Genomic DNA, 14595 nt, shown 5'->3' with positions numbered 1-14595 from the left:
AATTCAGGCTCTCCCTCGAAGTAGAGACTGCAGATTCGCTGGTCGGAAAAAGGATACCAACTATGGTAGTCTGCACCAGTCGTTGAGGTGCCGCTTCGCCGCCGGAGAGCTCCCTTCCTCTAAGAGTGCTGTTAAACAACACTGGCAAACCAGAATGATGGAGCCTCCCTCTCAGGTGCCCGCTCCCATTGCTATCTTGATTCTTTCTCCCCATGCTGCGCAGTTGTGACCAGCAAATCAGGAGCTAGGCCAGGGACAGAGGGGCAACGAACAGAAACCTATGGCCTGCAGAAGGTAGAAAAAAAATGCTGGAATCTTTCAGGGACCACCATGGCTTATCCAGTGATGTCACTGGTCAAACTCAGTTATTTCTCTACCTCCACCTGCTGATAGGAAGGGATAACCCATTTGTGCAGAATGATGAATTGAACCTGAAATAATTTTTTTTAATCACACCAAATTTTGGTGACTAGCCCCAAAACTTAAATATCCGTTAATACATTACTTGGTCAAACAAATGCACAAAACTAATAGGAAGCACACACAAAAGGGGCCATAAGAATGTCAATATTTGTTATAACCAAATAAACTAATTCTATATTACAGAAAAAGGAAATTGATTTATATTGCCTACTAGGATTTGGATTTAGCTATATTTTTTTCAGTTTAAGATGAGTTACATTTAGGTACAGTATTTTCCTGTCCCTGGAGGGCTTAAAATCTAAGTTTGTATCTGGTACAACGGAGGATTATATGACTTGCCCAAGATCACAAGGTGTGGCATGGGATTGAGCCTGCCTTCCTTAGTTTCAGTCTACTACTCTAACCATCAGGCTATATCTACACTATATTTACAAAATGCTTGGTTTATCTTCTTAACTTAATTTACAGAAGGCACATGACTGCTTAAGAACCCAAACTAGAACAAACCATAGACTGGATCAAAATGTTTTAAGCAAAAAATATATATATATATTAAGAACAAAGTTGTGTAGAATTAAGGTGAAGTTTGTGTTCTAGCTTGACATTTGATTAGTTTGCTGTATACAATAGATTAATAAATACTGTACCATATATTCTTTTGTCAGTCTATCACAAGATACCATAATAAATACATTTAACTCGTTCTTTTAACAGCTAAGTTTTTCCTACTTAAAGTTTCATCCCGCTAGAAATTTCAATTTCATATTCATAAAGTGCTCTGCATGGGTCATAATAGTATCAGAACCATGACTTTGATCTATTAAAGATAACACAGCACCACTGTTCTAAAACAAAAATCAGAGATAAATATTTAATACTGAAACTGAACATACTTTACCCCATTGTGCAATGACATCACACATCTGACAGTTAAAATATTCACCATTAAAAAATTAAGTTGCACGTTACAGGAAATCATATAAGCTAATAAGATCTTCCAGTAAATAAGCCATACACAAAGTTTTACAAAAATAGATGTTTATTAAAAACACTTAAATTTGACCCATAAGTGAGCACAAATGTAAATATCACTACATTTGACTTCAGATGATTGAACACTAAAAAAGTTCATCTACAGCTAACTATGCTCATTCAGAAAGTTATTTTAAAATAATTAAAATTTTTTTTACATGCTTTTGGAATCACTCATCGAAGTCTGTCCCAGCGCCATATACTGGCATCATCACACACAGCTATAAGAATACTGCTATCTCTGCTGAAACTGGTTTGCCGTACAGCAGCCACACACTTAGGATGAGTAAGTGTTGTACACCTAAAAACAAAAGAAGGTTAAATAGCAACATTACTTTACAGGTAAAACTTACCTATTTTATGGGAGTAATTATATACCCAAATATAAACTGAGAAAAGTAGAAAAACGATAACTCAAATATAAATCAAGGGCTTATATTCAAATACCAAGCTATACACCTACCTGCCCCCTCCTGGGCCTATCTAAAGCCCTGGTGGTCCAGTGGTGAGCTGAAACAGGAGCAATCCCTTCCTCTTCTGAGGTCAGGTGTCAGTTCCTGTCTCAGCTGGCCCTGCACCCACCGTACCATTATCCCCCAGCTGGCTCTGCACCTACCGCATCCCTTCCCCCTCTCCCCAGGCCTATCTTAAATCCTTGTGGTCCAATGGTGAGCCGAGCTGGGACAAAAGTGATCCCTCCCTCCCCCGAGGTGAGGTGTCAGGTCCTGTCCTGGACGGCAGGCCAGCTGTGCAACCACTCGACCATACCCTCCCCCCCACATAGGCCTCCCCCTGGGCCTACCTTAAATTTTGGTGATTCAGCGGAGTTTTATACAAAATATACAATTTAGGTGGTCTTTTTTCACTAAGGCCTGGATTCTGTAACCAGCGCCGTAGTCGGTGGCCACCTTAAAAGTGGCTGCTAATCGTGAGTCAATCACGCAGCGGTACCAGGGACAGAACTGCACCTCCAGCAAAGGTAGGCTCCAGAAATATAGGCCAGGGTTTTCCAGGCCTACATTTCTGGTGCCTGCCGCCTACCTTTGATGTGAATCGCGCATCCATAGTTGCTTTAGGCTGCCTAACACCACTTCCGGTGTTAACCATTACCATAGTGGCATTAGGTGTCCTAAAGTGCCTATGGAGGTGCAATTCCAGTGCCAGTTTTTTAGGCGCCTTGAAGCTCAGTTAAAAATGTCGTTTTAAACAGCATTTTTCACTGAGCTTGGCGCCGGTTGGATAATCCGGGCCTAATCATTGCCAAACACTTCCTTTCCTTTTCTATTTTTGAATTGAGTTCTTTTCTAAATTGTTTTGAAATATAAACTGTAAACCGCTTGGATCCTTTTTTGGCTATTATGCGGTATATAAAGTTTTTAATAAACATAGCATTGATATTAAGGTCTATCCATGATCTCCTCCAACTTAAAACACACTACTTCCCTAAAAATGGAAAGTTATACACAAATTTTGTAGCACCGTGAAGATAAAAAAATGGTTAATAAAAAAAATCTTATTGGAAGCTTAGACATCAATATTTCTTTTAAAAAAAAAAAAAATTCTTTATTCGTTTTCATATCTTACAACAAGTGTATAATATTCAATCAAGAATTTTACAAATCACTTGACATTCTTATTTATAATCACCAAAGCATAAAAAGAACCCCTCCCCCACCCATCCCATCCATTAGGAATAAACCAATTAAAACAAATATCATATATCCCAATCCCACCCTACTTATATTCTTATATATTAAAAAGGTGTTTAAGGTGTCTGATCATTAGAATATGTAATCAATGGCCCTCAAATCTTTTTAAAATTATGATAATTTCCTTGCTGTATAGCAAGCACTCTCTCCATTTTATAAATATGACAGACTGAATTCCACCAAAAGGTATAATTAAGTTTAGTATAATCCTTCCAATTTCCAGTAATATGTTGAACGGCAACCCCCGTCAGTATTAGTAAAAGTTTATTATTATTTGCTGAAATTGGACTCTTTAATCTCATAGATGTACCAAATAAAATAGTATCATAGGAAAGGGCAACATGATTTTCTAACAATGAATTAATTTGGGACCAAATTAACTTCCAAAAGGCATTTATATAGGGACAGAAAAAAATTAAATGATCTAAAGTTCTTGGCGGGACTGGGCAAGCGAGGACAGCGTTTAAAGAGACTTGATGATTTTTTGAATGAAACCCTGCCTGAGCTAAGTTCTTTTCATCTGAACATTCATTGTTATATATCACCAGGCAGGAGGGGGAGGGAGGCTGATGAGGTAGTTTCCCTTTCTAGTGTGGCTGATAAGCAGACTGCTGGCAGCACACGGGGATCTGAGGCCCCTCCTCTTAGCATAAGAATTGTATCACATTTAAGATGGGATTGGGCTAGTGTGTAGAACATTGAACACTGGTCTATAGTATAAGTTATAAAGTGTGCACAGAGAGGTATCAGTTTTAGTTACAAGATTATTTCTCTCTAGATCCTACATATTTATATTGATTTTGGGTCCTGACTCCCCCCAGCCCAACAAGGCATTCTCAGTGGGGTGTTGGGAAGTGTCACGGAAGAGGGGCCTGGTGTTGGGAGGTGTTTAGGGGTCCAGGTTTTTGGTCAGTCAGGGGTGTGGTCCAGGTGGCCAAGGCATGAGAGATTAGGCATCCTGCCTTCCTCTTTTTTTCAGGGGTGGGGGTGTGTGTCTGTCAATTAATCAGCCCCCATGGTCTTAATGATGATTTTTAGTGCATCTGGGCCTCTGGGGTACAGATGAGAAAGACCACTCTAGCTCCTTGGTGATCAACTCTGTAAGAGAGTGTTGAGCGACAGAGAAACTAATACAAGGTTGGTGAGCTTTAAAGGTGGCTGTCAGGAAAGAGAGAGGGACTAATTGAGTAGAAGAGAAGTATGAGCAGCCGCCTCTAAATTCCAAACAGCTGTAGAAAGAATATTATATTTGAGAGAGTCAGGATGGAACTAAGCAAGGGGACAAACTGGGGACAGTGGTGGTTAAGGTAGTTATGATGAGGCTCTACAGTCCAAATGAAGCAGACTAGTAAAAAGAGCCCTTGGTGATTTAAACGACTCTAGAGGTTTTTTAGCAAGGGCTAGTGAGGTAAATGCTCTGAAGCTCATAGAATTCCTACGAGTGTCAGAGCATTTACCTCGCTGGCCCTAGCACTATTTAGTAAAACCCAGCACAAATGCACAAACCCTTATCTAATTGAAACCAGAGAGCAAAAATGATCCAACAGAATAACATTTTATATTTAAGTTAATTTCAAAATCATCACTAAAACAGAAGTTTTAATATTCACTGAATTTCAATATACAAGATTCACTAACTATTGAAATCACATTTGGCATTAGCTGATGTTATACATTTCTGGTGCACTACAAAGTCTATTTAGAAAAACCTACTCTTAGATTCCCAACTCGCAGAGCACAATCAGTAGTGAAGCAAACACATCACTCTTAATTTAACAGCCACAGCACCCCTTTCAAGAGAGACAAGCAGCTTCTTGTGTCCACAGATAAGCGTTTTTTTTTTCCTTACTTGGATATTGTCATTATTGTGGATTTTTATGGTCAATTTTAAGTAGGGTATAAGCAATATTTAACATTTAAAGTTTCCCTCCCTCACAGCACATTAGTTATTAAATAAGATATACATTTGATGGTGAAGATGTTGTTTTTGGGTACTTCCTATGGTGCGCCCTTGGGTACACATATATTGTTGTGAGATAAACCCTGGTGGAGACTCTAAGATTTATTAAGAAGTTTCCCCAAGAACTGATTTTTCACCAAACTAACCATAACAAGTGTTTATCGTTAAGAGTTATGTGTTTGCTTCACTACTGATTGTGTTCTGCGAGTTGGGAATCTAAGTGCAGGTATTTCTAATAACTATTAATTTAACCTTCTCTGATTTTTTTGAAGCTTTTTTTTGATTATTGCATTATAAAGTCTGCCAGTTTTGACTTACCTTGGGAAAAAATGAGCATGAAAAAAATGTACAAATACTCACTTGGCTTTATGAGGATCTTCAACTTCCAAATCCCAAACATATAGTTTGCCAACTTGATTGCCCAAAGCAAGCATCTTTGAGAAAGTAGACAGCATTGCATTAGGCCACAAAAATTAAATAAGTTGAAATTAAAACTAAAAGTAGGCAGATGGAGATGATAATTATATAAAACTAAAAACATTTAAACTAAACTAAACCTTGGGTTTATATACCGCACCATCTCCACGAATGCGGAGCTCGGCACGGTTTACAGGAAGAAAGATGAGAGAGGAACTACAGTGGAGAGATTAAAGAGTTAGGTGTAAAGGGGGAAGGTGAGAGGCCTAAGAGGGGGGAAGTGTTACAGTTTTGAGAATAGCCAGGTTTTTAGGTGTTTGCAGAAGAGTTGGAGGGAGCTTGAGGTTCGGAGAGGGGAGGTGAGGTTATTCCAGATCTCAGTGATTCTAAAGGGGAGGGATGACCCAAGTTTGCCTACATGGGAAATACCTTTTATGGAAGGGAAGGATAGTTTAAAAATTTGGGAGGATCTGGAGGAAGTAGGGGTTGGGGAGTTCCAGGATAGAGGGATAACGGCAGGAAGGATGCCATGTAGGATCTTGTAGGCCAGACACGCACATTTGAAGTGGATCCTGGGGATTACTGGGAGCCAATGGAGCTTAGACAGGAGTGGTGAGACGTGATCAAATTTGCTTTTCGCGAAAACAAGCTTAGCTGCGGCGTTCTAAATCCGCTGAAGTCTGTGGAGGCTTTTCTTGGTTAGGCTGAGGTAGATAGAATTGCAATAATCCAATCTGGAGAGGATGATGGATTGTACTAGGACTGCGAAGTGTTTTTGGTGAAAATAGGGTCTGACTTTCCTTAGCATGTGAAAGCTGAAGAAGCATTTCTTCACCAGGGATTGGAGATGTTCGTTGAAGGATAGAGAAGAGTCTAAGGTGACACCCAGAACTTTGCTTGAGAACTCGAGCTGTAATGGGGGGCCGGAGGACAATGGGATGGAGGAAGGTAGATGGTCTAATTTTGGGCCGAGCCAAAGGAGTTTTGTTTTGGACTCGTTTAGTTTCATATGCATTGTGAATGCCCAGGATTGGAGGTTCTTTATGCATGAGGATATGTTCGTGGAGAGGTTAGTGAGGTTCGAGTCGGTCTCAAGGAGGACGAGGATGTCATCAGCGTAAGTGTAAAGAGTTTCAAGGGGGGATAGTTGGAGTAGTTTCAGGGAGGACATGTAAATGTTAAAGAGGATTGGGGAGAGGGGTGAGCCTTGTGGGACACCACAAGTCGGGGTCCAGGGGGAGGATGAGGTGCCGCTCATGTTAACCATGTAAGAGCGGGAGCGCAAGAATTTGGAGAACCAATCAAGAACTATGGAGCTAATGCCTATCTCGGAGAGTTGGAAAATTAGAATGTCGTGGTGGACAACGTCAAAAGCTGCAGAGAGGTCAAATTGTAGAAGGACAGCAAACTTGTTACGAGAATGCAGTTGCTGAACCTTAGAGATTAGAGAGGCCAATAGGGATTCAGTGCAGAAGTTTACCTTTACACATCCATAGGGGGAGGGGGGGTTGGTGGGAGGGAACTAAATATTGATGGTGACATTTAGGTAACTTTATTCTTCATTTATATTATATACTAGCTGATGGCCCGGCGTTGCACGGGTATTTAATTATAGCAATAACACTGTAAATGGATTCAAATAAAGATACTTTATAGTGGTGAATGAAATTATTTTTTAACAGCTTTATAAAAAGTACAATATTCAAATTATAATGTGAAATATTTGACAAAATGAATACAATACAACTAACACAAAACTTGATTATAAACAACATTTTTAGTTTCACCTCCAGGAGCAAGAACATATAAATTCTTGGGTGAACCCACCCTTGAGCAAGCAACATAGAGTTGTCCATGGGAAAAACAGGGGGATCTTAAATCCACTCCACAGTATGTAATAGTCTGTCCCTGTGATTTGTTGATTGTGATAGAGAATGCAAGTCTCACTGGAATTTGCAATCTCGTAAACTGAAAAGGAAGATCTGTTGGAATAAGTGGCATCCAAAAGTTTCAGTATTGATTTAAACAACTCAATATGTGGAAACTCAGGTTGAAAAGAAACTCCATGCAGTTTTTTCCCGGTTCAGAATGGAACCTGTGTTCCTAGTTCAGCATATGTGAGTACTCATGTAATGTAATAACATGAACTGGGGTGCATGAAGGAAACAGTTACAAACACAGTTAGAACATACAAACTCTATATATATGGTGTCCATGGTAGAATAGAAATGATGTCCCTAGTGGTTATAGTGTCATAGAAAGTGTTTTATAGTTGGAATTACTGTGAGAATGGCAGCTTTTTACATCCTTTCCAATGACATGAATGGTTAAAATCTGATTTTATGTTTGTAGCTCCGCCCATGTGTGCAGGTGGGCCGCGAGACCCCCAGAACATACCACCCCAGGTAGTGAGGGATCTGCATACCAAGTTTCGTTCAAATCGGTCAAGCCGTTTTTGAATTACTGTGAAAATGGCAGCTTTTTACATTTTTTCCATTGACATGAATGGGTGAAATCTGATTTTATGTTTGTAGCTCCGCCCACGTGTACAGGTGGGCCGCGAGACCCCCAGAACATATCACCCCAGGTAGTGAGGGATATGCATACCAAGTTTCGTTCAAATCGGTCAAGCCGTTTTTGAATTACTGTGAAAATGGCAGCTTTTTACATTTTCTCCATTGACATGAATGGGTGAAATCTGATTTTCTGTTTGTAGCTCCGCCCACGTGTGCAGGTGGGCCGCGAATCCCCCAGAACATATCATCCCAGGTAGTGAGGGATCTGCATACCAAGTTTCGTTCAAATCGGTCAAGCCGTTTTTGCGTGATCGCGGCACATACACACACATACATACATACATACACACATACATACCTCCGATTTTATATATATATAGATTATGTTACTATTAATTGTAGGAAATCTGAAAATCTTGAATGATATATATGTTACCTGTACAGATAATAGTGTATTGTATGTAATATCCTTTTATTTGTTTGGCATTGTTTTAGATTAAAAATCAATAAAGATTTTAAAAAAAAGAAAAACTAAACTAAAAATATTTTAAAATGCATACAGAACATTCATATCACCAATACCGTTAATAAATTGTTTACTTCCTTCTTACATAACAGATCCTTTGCAGTGGTTGCTACTATCTCAGCTTCTGAGTCTCAACTAGTGCTGCCTGATTCAAGGAAAACTTTTTCAATTCGTTTCAGCCTATTGAATCAATTTTTCGATTCAATTCACTTTTCATGCCCAATCAGACATTTTTTCAAACAACATCCTGCTGGGTTTATTTTGTAGCCTCTCCACTTACCGCCGGCGCTGTGGTGTAATCAAAATAAACAAACAAACAAAAAAAGACTTTTCCTCTCTATCGGCAGTAAGGGAAACTTTATTTCCCTGACCGTAAGTGGCTGGGGAAATTCCTGTGTGGGCAATAGGGGAAGCCGATGAGCCGTGCATATATGAAGGGGAACCCTGCTTGCCGCCCTGAAACAGGCAAGGATTCCCTCTCTTGCAGTGGCTGGAGCACTTTGTTCACACGCAGTCCGTGTCCACTACTTGTCAGGTACACAATGAGCACCTTTTCAGCACCTTTAAAGTGCTCATTATACACCGCTACAAAGGAAACACAAAACTGCCGGTTAACAATAAAAACCAATTAAAGCAAATTAAAAGCTTCCTTTCAAACCGGTACTGCCTCAGGGTGTTTATGTTTTGTTTTGTTTTTAATACAACTTTAAGTTACAAATGAGCAGACTCTACTGGCTCTCAAAGCTATATGCCTTGCCTGAACAGTGGCAAGGCTTACAGCTAAGGCACCTCTATGCCCCCCAAATTTGAGGGGTTGGGGGAAATAGGGGGAGCGACTTGACCAGTCAAGTGTGGCACCCCTGAGGTTGGACGGACCCCTGAAAGGGTCCCCCAAGCTCAATCCGGCACCCACAACAGGGACAAGAATGCCATTAAGCAAATCCAACAGGCCCTACACTAAACCAAGGAAGGACTGCACAGGCTTACAACCTCCACCTGCTGGAGACTTGAGAATGGACCAATTGTAGAAGGGACTGCACATCTCACATATACTACAGCCAAAAGTCAATGTCTCAGTCTTCACCTGCTGGGAGAGGAACATAAACCCATCCATTTCTGTACCGGCATGGAGGAATGTTAAAGAACAGTAATTGTTTTGCACTGCAAAATTAGAGTATTTGCAGTGATGAGGGAAAACTATGTCTGAGTGCCTGGTCCTTGAAGGAAAATCCCCAACTTGTACTTAAGAACGCAATCGCAGCTTCATTTGATTTCACTTCAGGCTGAAGACAATGTCAGAGGAATGTTGCAATGTGGCTGCGGCAAAAAGGGCGAACAGAATGCTAGGAATGATTAAGAAGGGGATCACCAACAGATCAGAGAAGGTTATCATGCCGCTGTACCAGGCCATGGTACGCCCCCCACCTGGAATACTGCGTCCAGCACTGGTGGCCGTACATGAAGAAGGACACAGTACTACTCGAAAGGGTCTAGAGAAGAGCAACTAAAATGGTTAAGGAGCTGGAAGAGTTGCCGTACAGTGAGCCTCTTCTCCCTTGAAAAGCGGAGACAGAGGGGACATGATCGAAACATTCAAGATAATGAAGGGAACAGATTTAGTAGATAAAAACAGGTTGTTCACCCTCTCCAAGGTAGAGAGAACGAGAGGGCACACGCTAAAGTTAAAAGGAGATAGATTCTGTACAAACGTAAGGAAATTCTTCTTCACCCAGAGAGTGGTAGAAAACTGGAACGCTCTTCTGGAGGCTGTTATAGGGGAAAACACCCTCCAGGGATTCAAGACAAAGTTAGACAAGTTCCTGTTGAACCAGAACGTATACAGGTAAGGCTAGTCTCAGTTAGGGCACTGGTCTTTGACCTAAGGGCCACCATGGGAGCAGACTGACCCAGCAGCGGCAATTCTTATGTTGTCACCACTGCCTCTGCAGCAGCTGAGATCTAATTAATGGATATATTTATTTTATCCACAGTATACCTGCTGTAGTTCACTTAGTATTTTGTAAACCAGTATCAACTCCCCCCGTGTGCCTACGCAGCAAGTGAGCTTATACTTGCAGGAAGCATGTCCTTAGACCGATCTCATTCATTGTGAGAAAACTGAATTTTTATGCTGACTAGAGCAGACAAAGAAGGGGAGAAAAGGAGACTGTGAGGGGATACGATTGAAACTTTCAAAATACTGAAAGGAATCGACAAAATAACATAAGAAATGCCATTCACCGGATCAGACCCTAGGTCCATCCTGTCCGGCGACCCGCACACACGGAGGCCAATCCCGGTGTTCCCTGCCAAAGAGCAGGAAAAAAAATTATTTACAATATCCAATGTGACACAGACCAGAGGACATGGACTGAAGCTAAGGGGGGACTAGTCCAGGACAAATATCAGGAAGTTCTGCTTCACGCAACGAGTGGTGGACACCTGGAATGCTCTCCCAGAGAAGGTTATTGCGGAATCCACCGTTCTAGGATTTAAAAGCAAACTAGATGCACATCTCCTTACGAGAGGCATAGAGGGATATGGGTGACTAAAATTACGCCAGGTGTACATCTGGCTGGGCCTCCGCATGTGCAGATCGCCGGACTTGATGGACTGAAGGTCTGATCCAGAGATGGCAGTTCTTATGTTCTTATGGTTTGAGCAGTATTTCCAGTGGCATAAACTCCTACATTTCTCCTGCAGCAGATTCAAGAACAATGGATGGCCACATTAAAAACAGTGTGTGGTTGTGCATGCTGTACCTTAGAGCAGTGTTTTTCAACCGCTGTTCCGCGGCACACTAGTGTGCCGCGAGATGTTGCCTGGTGTGCCGCAGGGCCGCCGGGCCCGGAGCTGACAGGGGGCCCGAGGCAGGGGCGCCAGTAGCTCGCCAAGGCAAAGTGAGTCGATCACCCAGGACTCACTTTGTCTTGGCGATCTAATCTATCGAGCCGATAAGTCTTCTTCTCCCCGACGTCAATTCTGCAGTCGGAGAGGAAGTTCGGGCCAGCCAATCGCTGCCTGGCTGGGCGGAACTTCCTCTCAGATTGCAAAATTGACGTCAGGGAGAGCATGCGTCGGCGTCGGCTTTGGGGCCTGTTATCCATTGGTGGGTCCTGTTCCCCGATGGCAGCGGCAGCGGCAGTAGCAGTAGCTTGGGGAACGGCAGGGAGAAAGAAAGAAAGGGGGCAGGCAGGGAAACAGAAGGAAAGAAGAGAAACAGAAAAAAAGAAAGAAAGGTCAGGGAGAGAGGAAGAAAAAGTTGGGGGAGGGAATGAGGTGTGGAGGAGAGAAAGCATACAGGCTGATAGAAGGGAAGAAAGATTGGATGCACAGTCAGAAGAAGAAAGTGCAACCAGAAATCACCAGACAAGGTAGGAAAAATGATTTTATTTTAAATTTAGCAAAGTGGAGGCAGTATTACCACAGTTTTCAAAGGAATTTGCCCAAATAACTTAATAGTTAACTGGGTAAATTCCCAGAGATGAAAACTTCCCTTCACTTACTATGCACAGTTCTGAATTTATATCTGCTGTCTATATTTTACAATATGGTCACCTTTTACTAAACCGCAATAGTGATTTTTAGCGCAGGGAGCCTATGAGCGTCAAGAGCAGCGCTGGACATTCAGCGCAGCTCCCTGCACTAAAAACTGCTATTGTGGTTTAATAAAAAGGATGGAGGGTATATTTGTCTATTTTTGTATGCTATAAAAACCAAATACAGAGAGAGACTGAGAGCTGTTGACGAAGAGCTACGTGTGTGTCTTTCTTCGATTCCAGCCAGAATATCAGCTTTGTGTTCAGCCAAACAGGCCCAGGTTTCGCACTGAATAAAGTATTTTATAATTTTTATATTTTTATTTTGTAATAAAGTAATTATAAAATACTTTATTTGTGTTTATTTGATTCCTATTCAAGAGAATTACTTTATATATAGTCAATATAGGCAGAGAGTTAAATTTTTTAACATTTTCTAATGGTGGTGTGCCTCGTGATTTTTTTCATGAAACAAGTGTGCCTTTGCCCAAAAAAGGTTGAAAAACACTGCCTTAGAGGAAACACTGGTGGGGACAATTGTCTCTTTTGTTAGCTGGAAGCAGAGGTAAACAGCACCAATCTTAAAATCTAAAATTTCCGAGTTACATGCAAATCCAAATTAAGAACAGCTTTAAAAATAATAAATGTTACCTCACTGGATACATTTTATAGGAACATACTAAGGAAATGAAAATTATTCCTTTAATCATAAATTTCCTTCATAGCAGGGAACACATTAAACCTATTTGAGGAAATAAAAATGGACTCTAAATCTGTTTTCTCAAATATAGCCTTATTTTCTAAAATTCATCATCAGTAGCATTTGATAAGGATAAAGTAATGTGGCTGTCCATTAGTCCACTTGGATACAAAGAAATAAAAGATCAAACAAACAACAGCAGTTATCTTATTGGTTTAAATAGAGGTATGCTCCTTCCCTATATTGGCAAGGATTTATAAAGTGATTTCTCTTACCTTTTGCCAGAAATCCATTGAAAACCGCATGTACCAAATATCACACTGGCTGTAATCAAAACGACCCAGGATAGTCACATTTGACTCATTGGGTTTAATTATATCTATGTCATCTTCCATTTTACCAGGTTTCCAGCATACAATGGCATTTTCACAAGACTGCAGAAAAAATAAGAGCGAGTCACTCTAAGATTTTGTTTTCTCTTCCAAAATTTTACTGTACTTCTCTGCTCCAATCTCTCACCCCCAAACAAATCTAAGCCTATCAAGAGTGCTAGGTAAAATGAGTTGTTACGAGGGAGTACTGAAAAGTTCTCAGCCCAACCAAGAAGAGAATGACATAGATATGGTTCAATCAATGATCTGAAACAATGTCAAAACATAAAATTTCATTTCTGCAAATTGGCACTTAATGAAATAAGATAACACTCTTTTTAGCTACAGTGGCAAAATAACACTCAGAATTTAGGAAACTGGTTGGTTGGGATGAGAATTTTTCTGCATCCCCTGGTATATTAGATTAATACACAGTAAGGTGAAATTTGTTCTTACTTGTTAATTTCCTATCCTTGAGTCCTGCTATTCAAGTCCAGGTTCTCTCCCAACCAGCACATGGAAGTAGAGAATTCTCAGAACTCAGACTGATAGACATCACCAATATATATACTGTAGTATGGTACAACCCTGGATATAAGCAGTATTCTATTGACAAATCAAATGTGAAATACTTGAACACACGTTGCAATATAGCGGTACATTTTCATTTTTCATCCATTCCCGAACATTAGCATAAACCCCTAACCACTACCCCTACTGGTTGTTATTGAACAATACAAAACTTTGAAACCTGTAACAATAAAAATTCTACAACCTACACTAACTCACATCAAATAGAAGAGAGCCAAAAAGTAAAGAACAAAAACAGAATTGTACTGAAACACCGGGAGCTGAATCTGGTGGCTATCCCAGTAACAGACTCTCAGTTCCCTAATCCCCACCGCAACCAACCCCCCTCCTCCCACCCCCAAACCTTTCCCCGTGAGATGCTGGGTTCCCGTTCTCCCCCTCCCCCTATTTTTTTTCTGGTTCAGAGCAAGTTCAGGACCACACCTCAAGCTCTTGGAAAAAGAAAAAATATATAGACCGCCGAGTTCCGGAGAAAAGAGGACCTCTGTTTTGGAGTAAATTTAGCATATTGAATCTCCAAAAGCATCAGGGCATAAAAACAATTCCTCCACACCCAATACGAGGAAGCAGCATCACTCAACCTTTCAGACAAAATAACCAGCAGGGCCCCTTTGCAGAGTACACAATGATCTTTCTTAGACATCTGAAACACTTCATATTGCTCAAGAAGGAGGCCCACCGCCAAAAACAGTATTCGACACTGTAGTGTTTCTAATGACAATTAGCATTGTTAACCATCTAGATATCCCTGGATAGACGGTATATCAAGAGCTGAATAAACTTGGAAAGTTGGACTTAGTAATCTTCCTAA

The 14595-nt window shown here is 40.8% G+C and overlaps 1 protein-coding gene across 2 annotated transcripts in view; it reads right to left on the bottom strand.

The window, feature by feature from the left end:
- Positions 1-1347: 1347 nt before the first annotated feature.
- Positions 1348-14595, bottom strand: part of EED (embryonic ectoderm development) — a 75432-nt gene continuing 62184 nt past the window's right edge. The window contains exons 10-12 of one of the 2 annotated variants that reach the window (XM_033948678.1): positions 13098-13256; positions 5485-5558; positions 1348-1756 (exon numbers count right to left, since the gene is read on the bottom strand). In XM_033948678.1, the coding sequence (XP_033804569.1) occupies positions 1630-1756; positions 5485-5558; positions 13098-13256 (360 nt within the window). In that variant the 3' untranslated portion in view covers positions 1348-1629. The remainder of the gene's footprint in view (positions 1757-5484; positions 5559-13097; positions 13257-14595) is intronic. The other variant, XM_033948677.1, reaches the window with a different exon arrangement.

The sequence above is a fragment of the Geotrypetes seraphini genome, chromosome 6 (assembly GCF_902459505.1).
Source record: "Geotrypetes seraphini chromosome 6, aGeoSer1.1, whole genome shotgun sequence".
In the NCBI taxonomy this organism is placed as follows: Eukaryota; Metazoa; Chordata; class Amphibia; order Gymnophiona; family Dermophiidae; genus Geotrypetes; species Geotrypetes seraphini.
The sequence above is the reverse complement of the archived record's forward strand: the minus strand, read 5'-3'. Positions and strand labels throughout refer to the sequence as shown.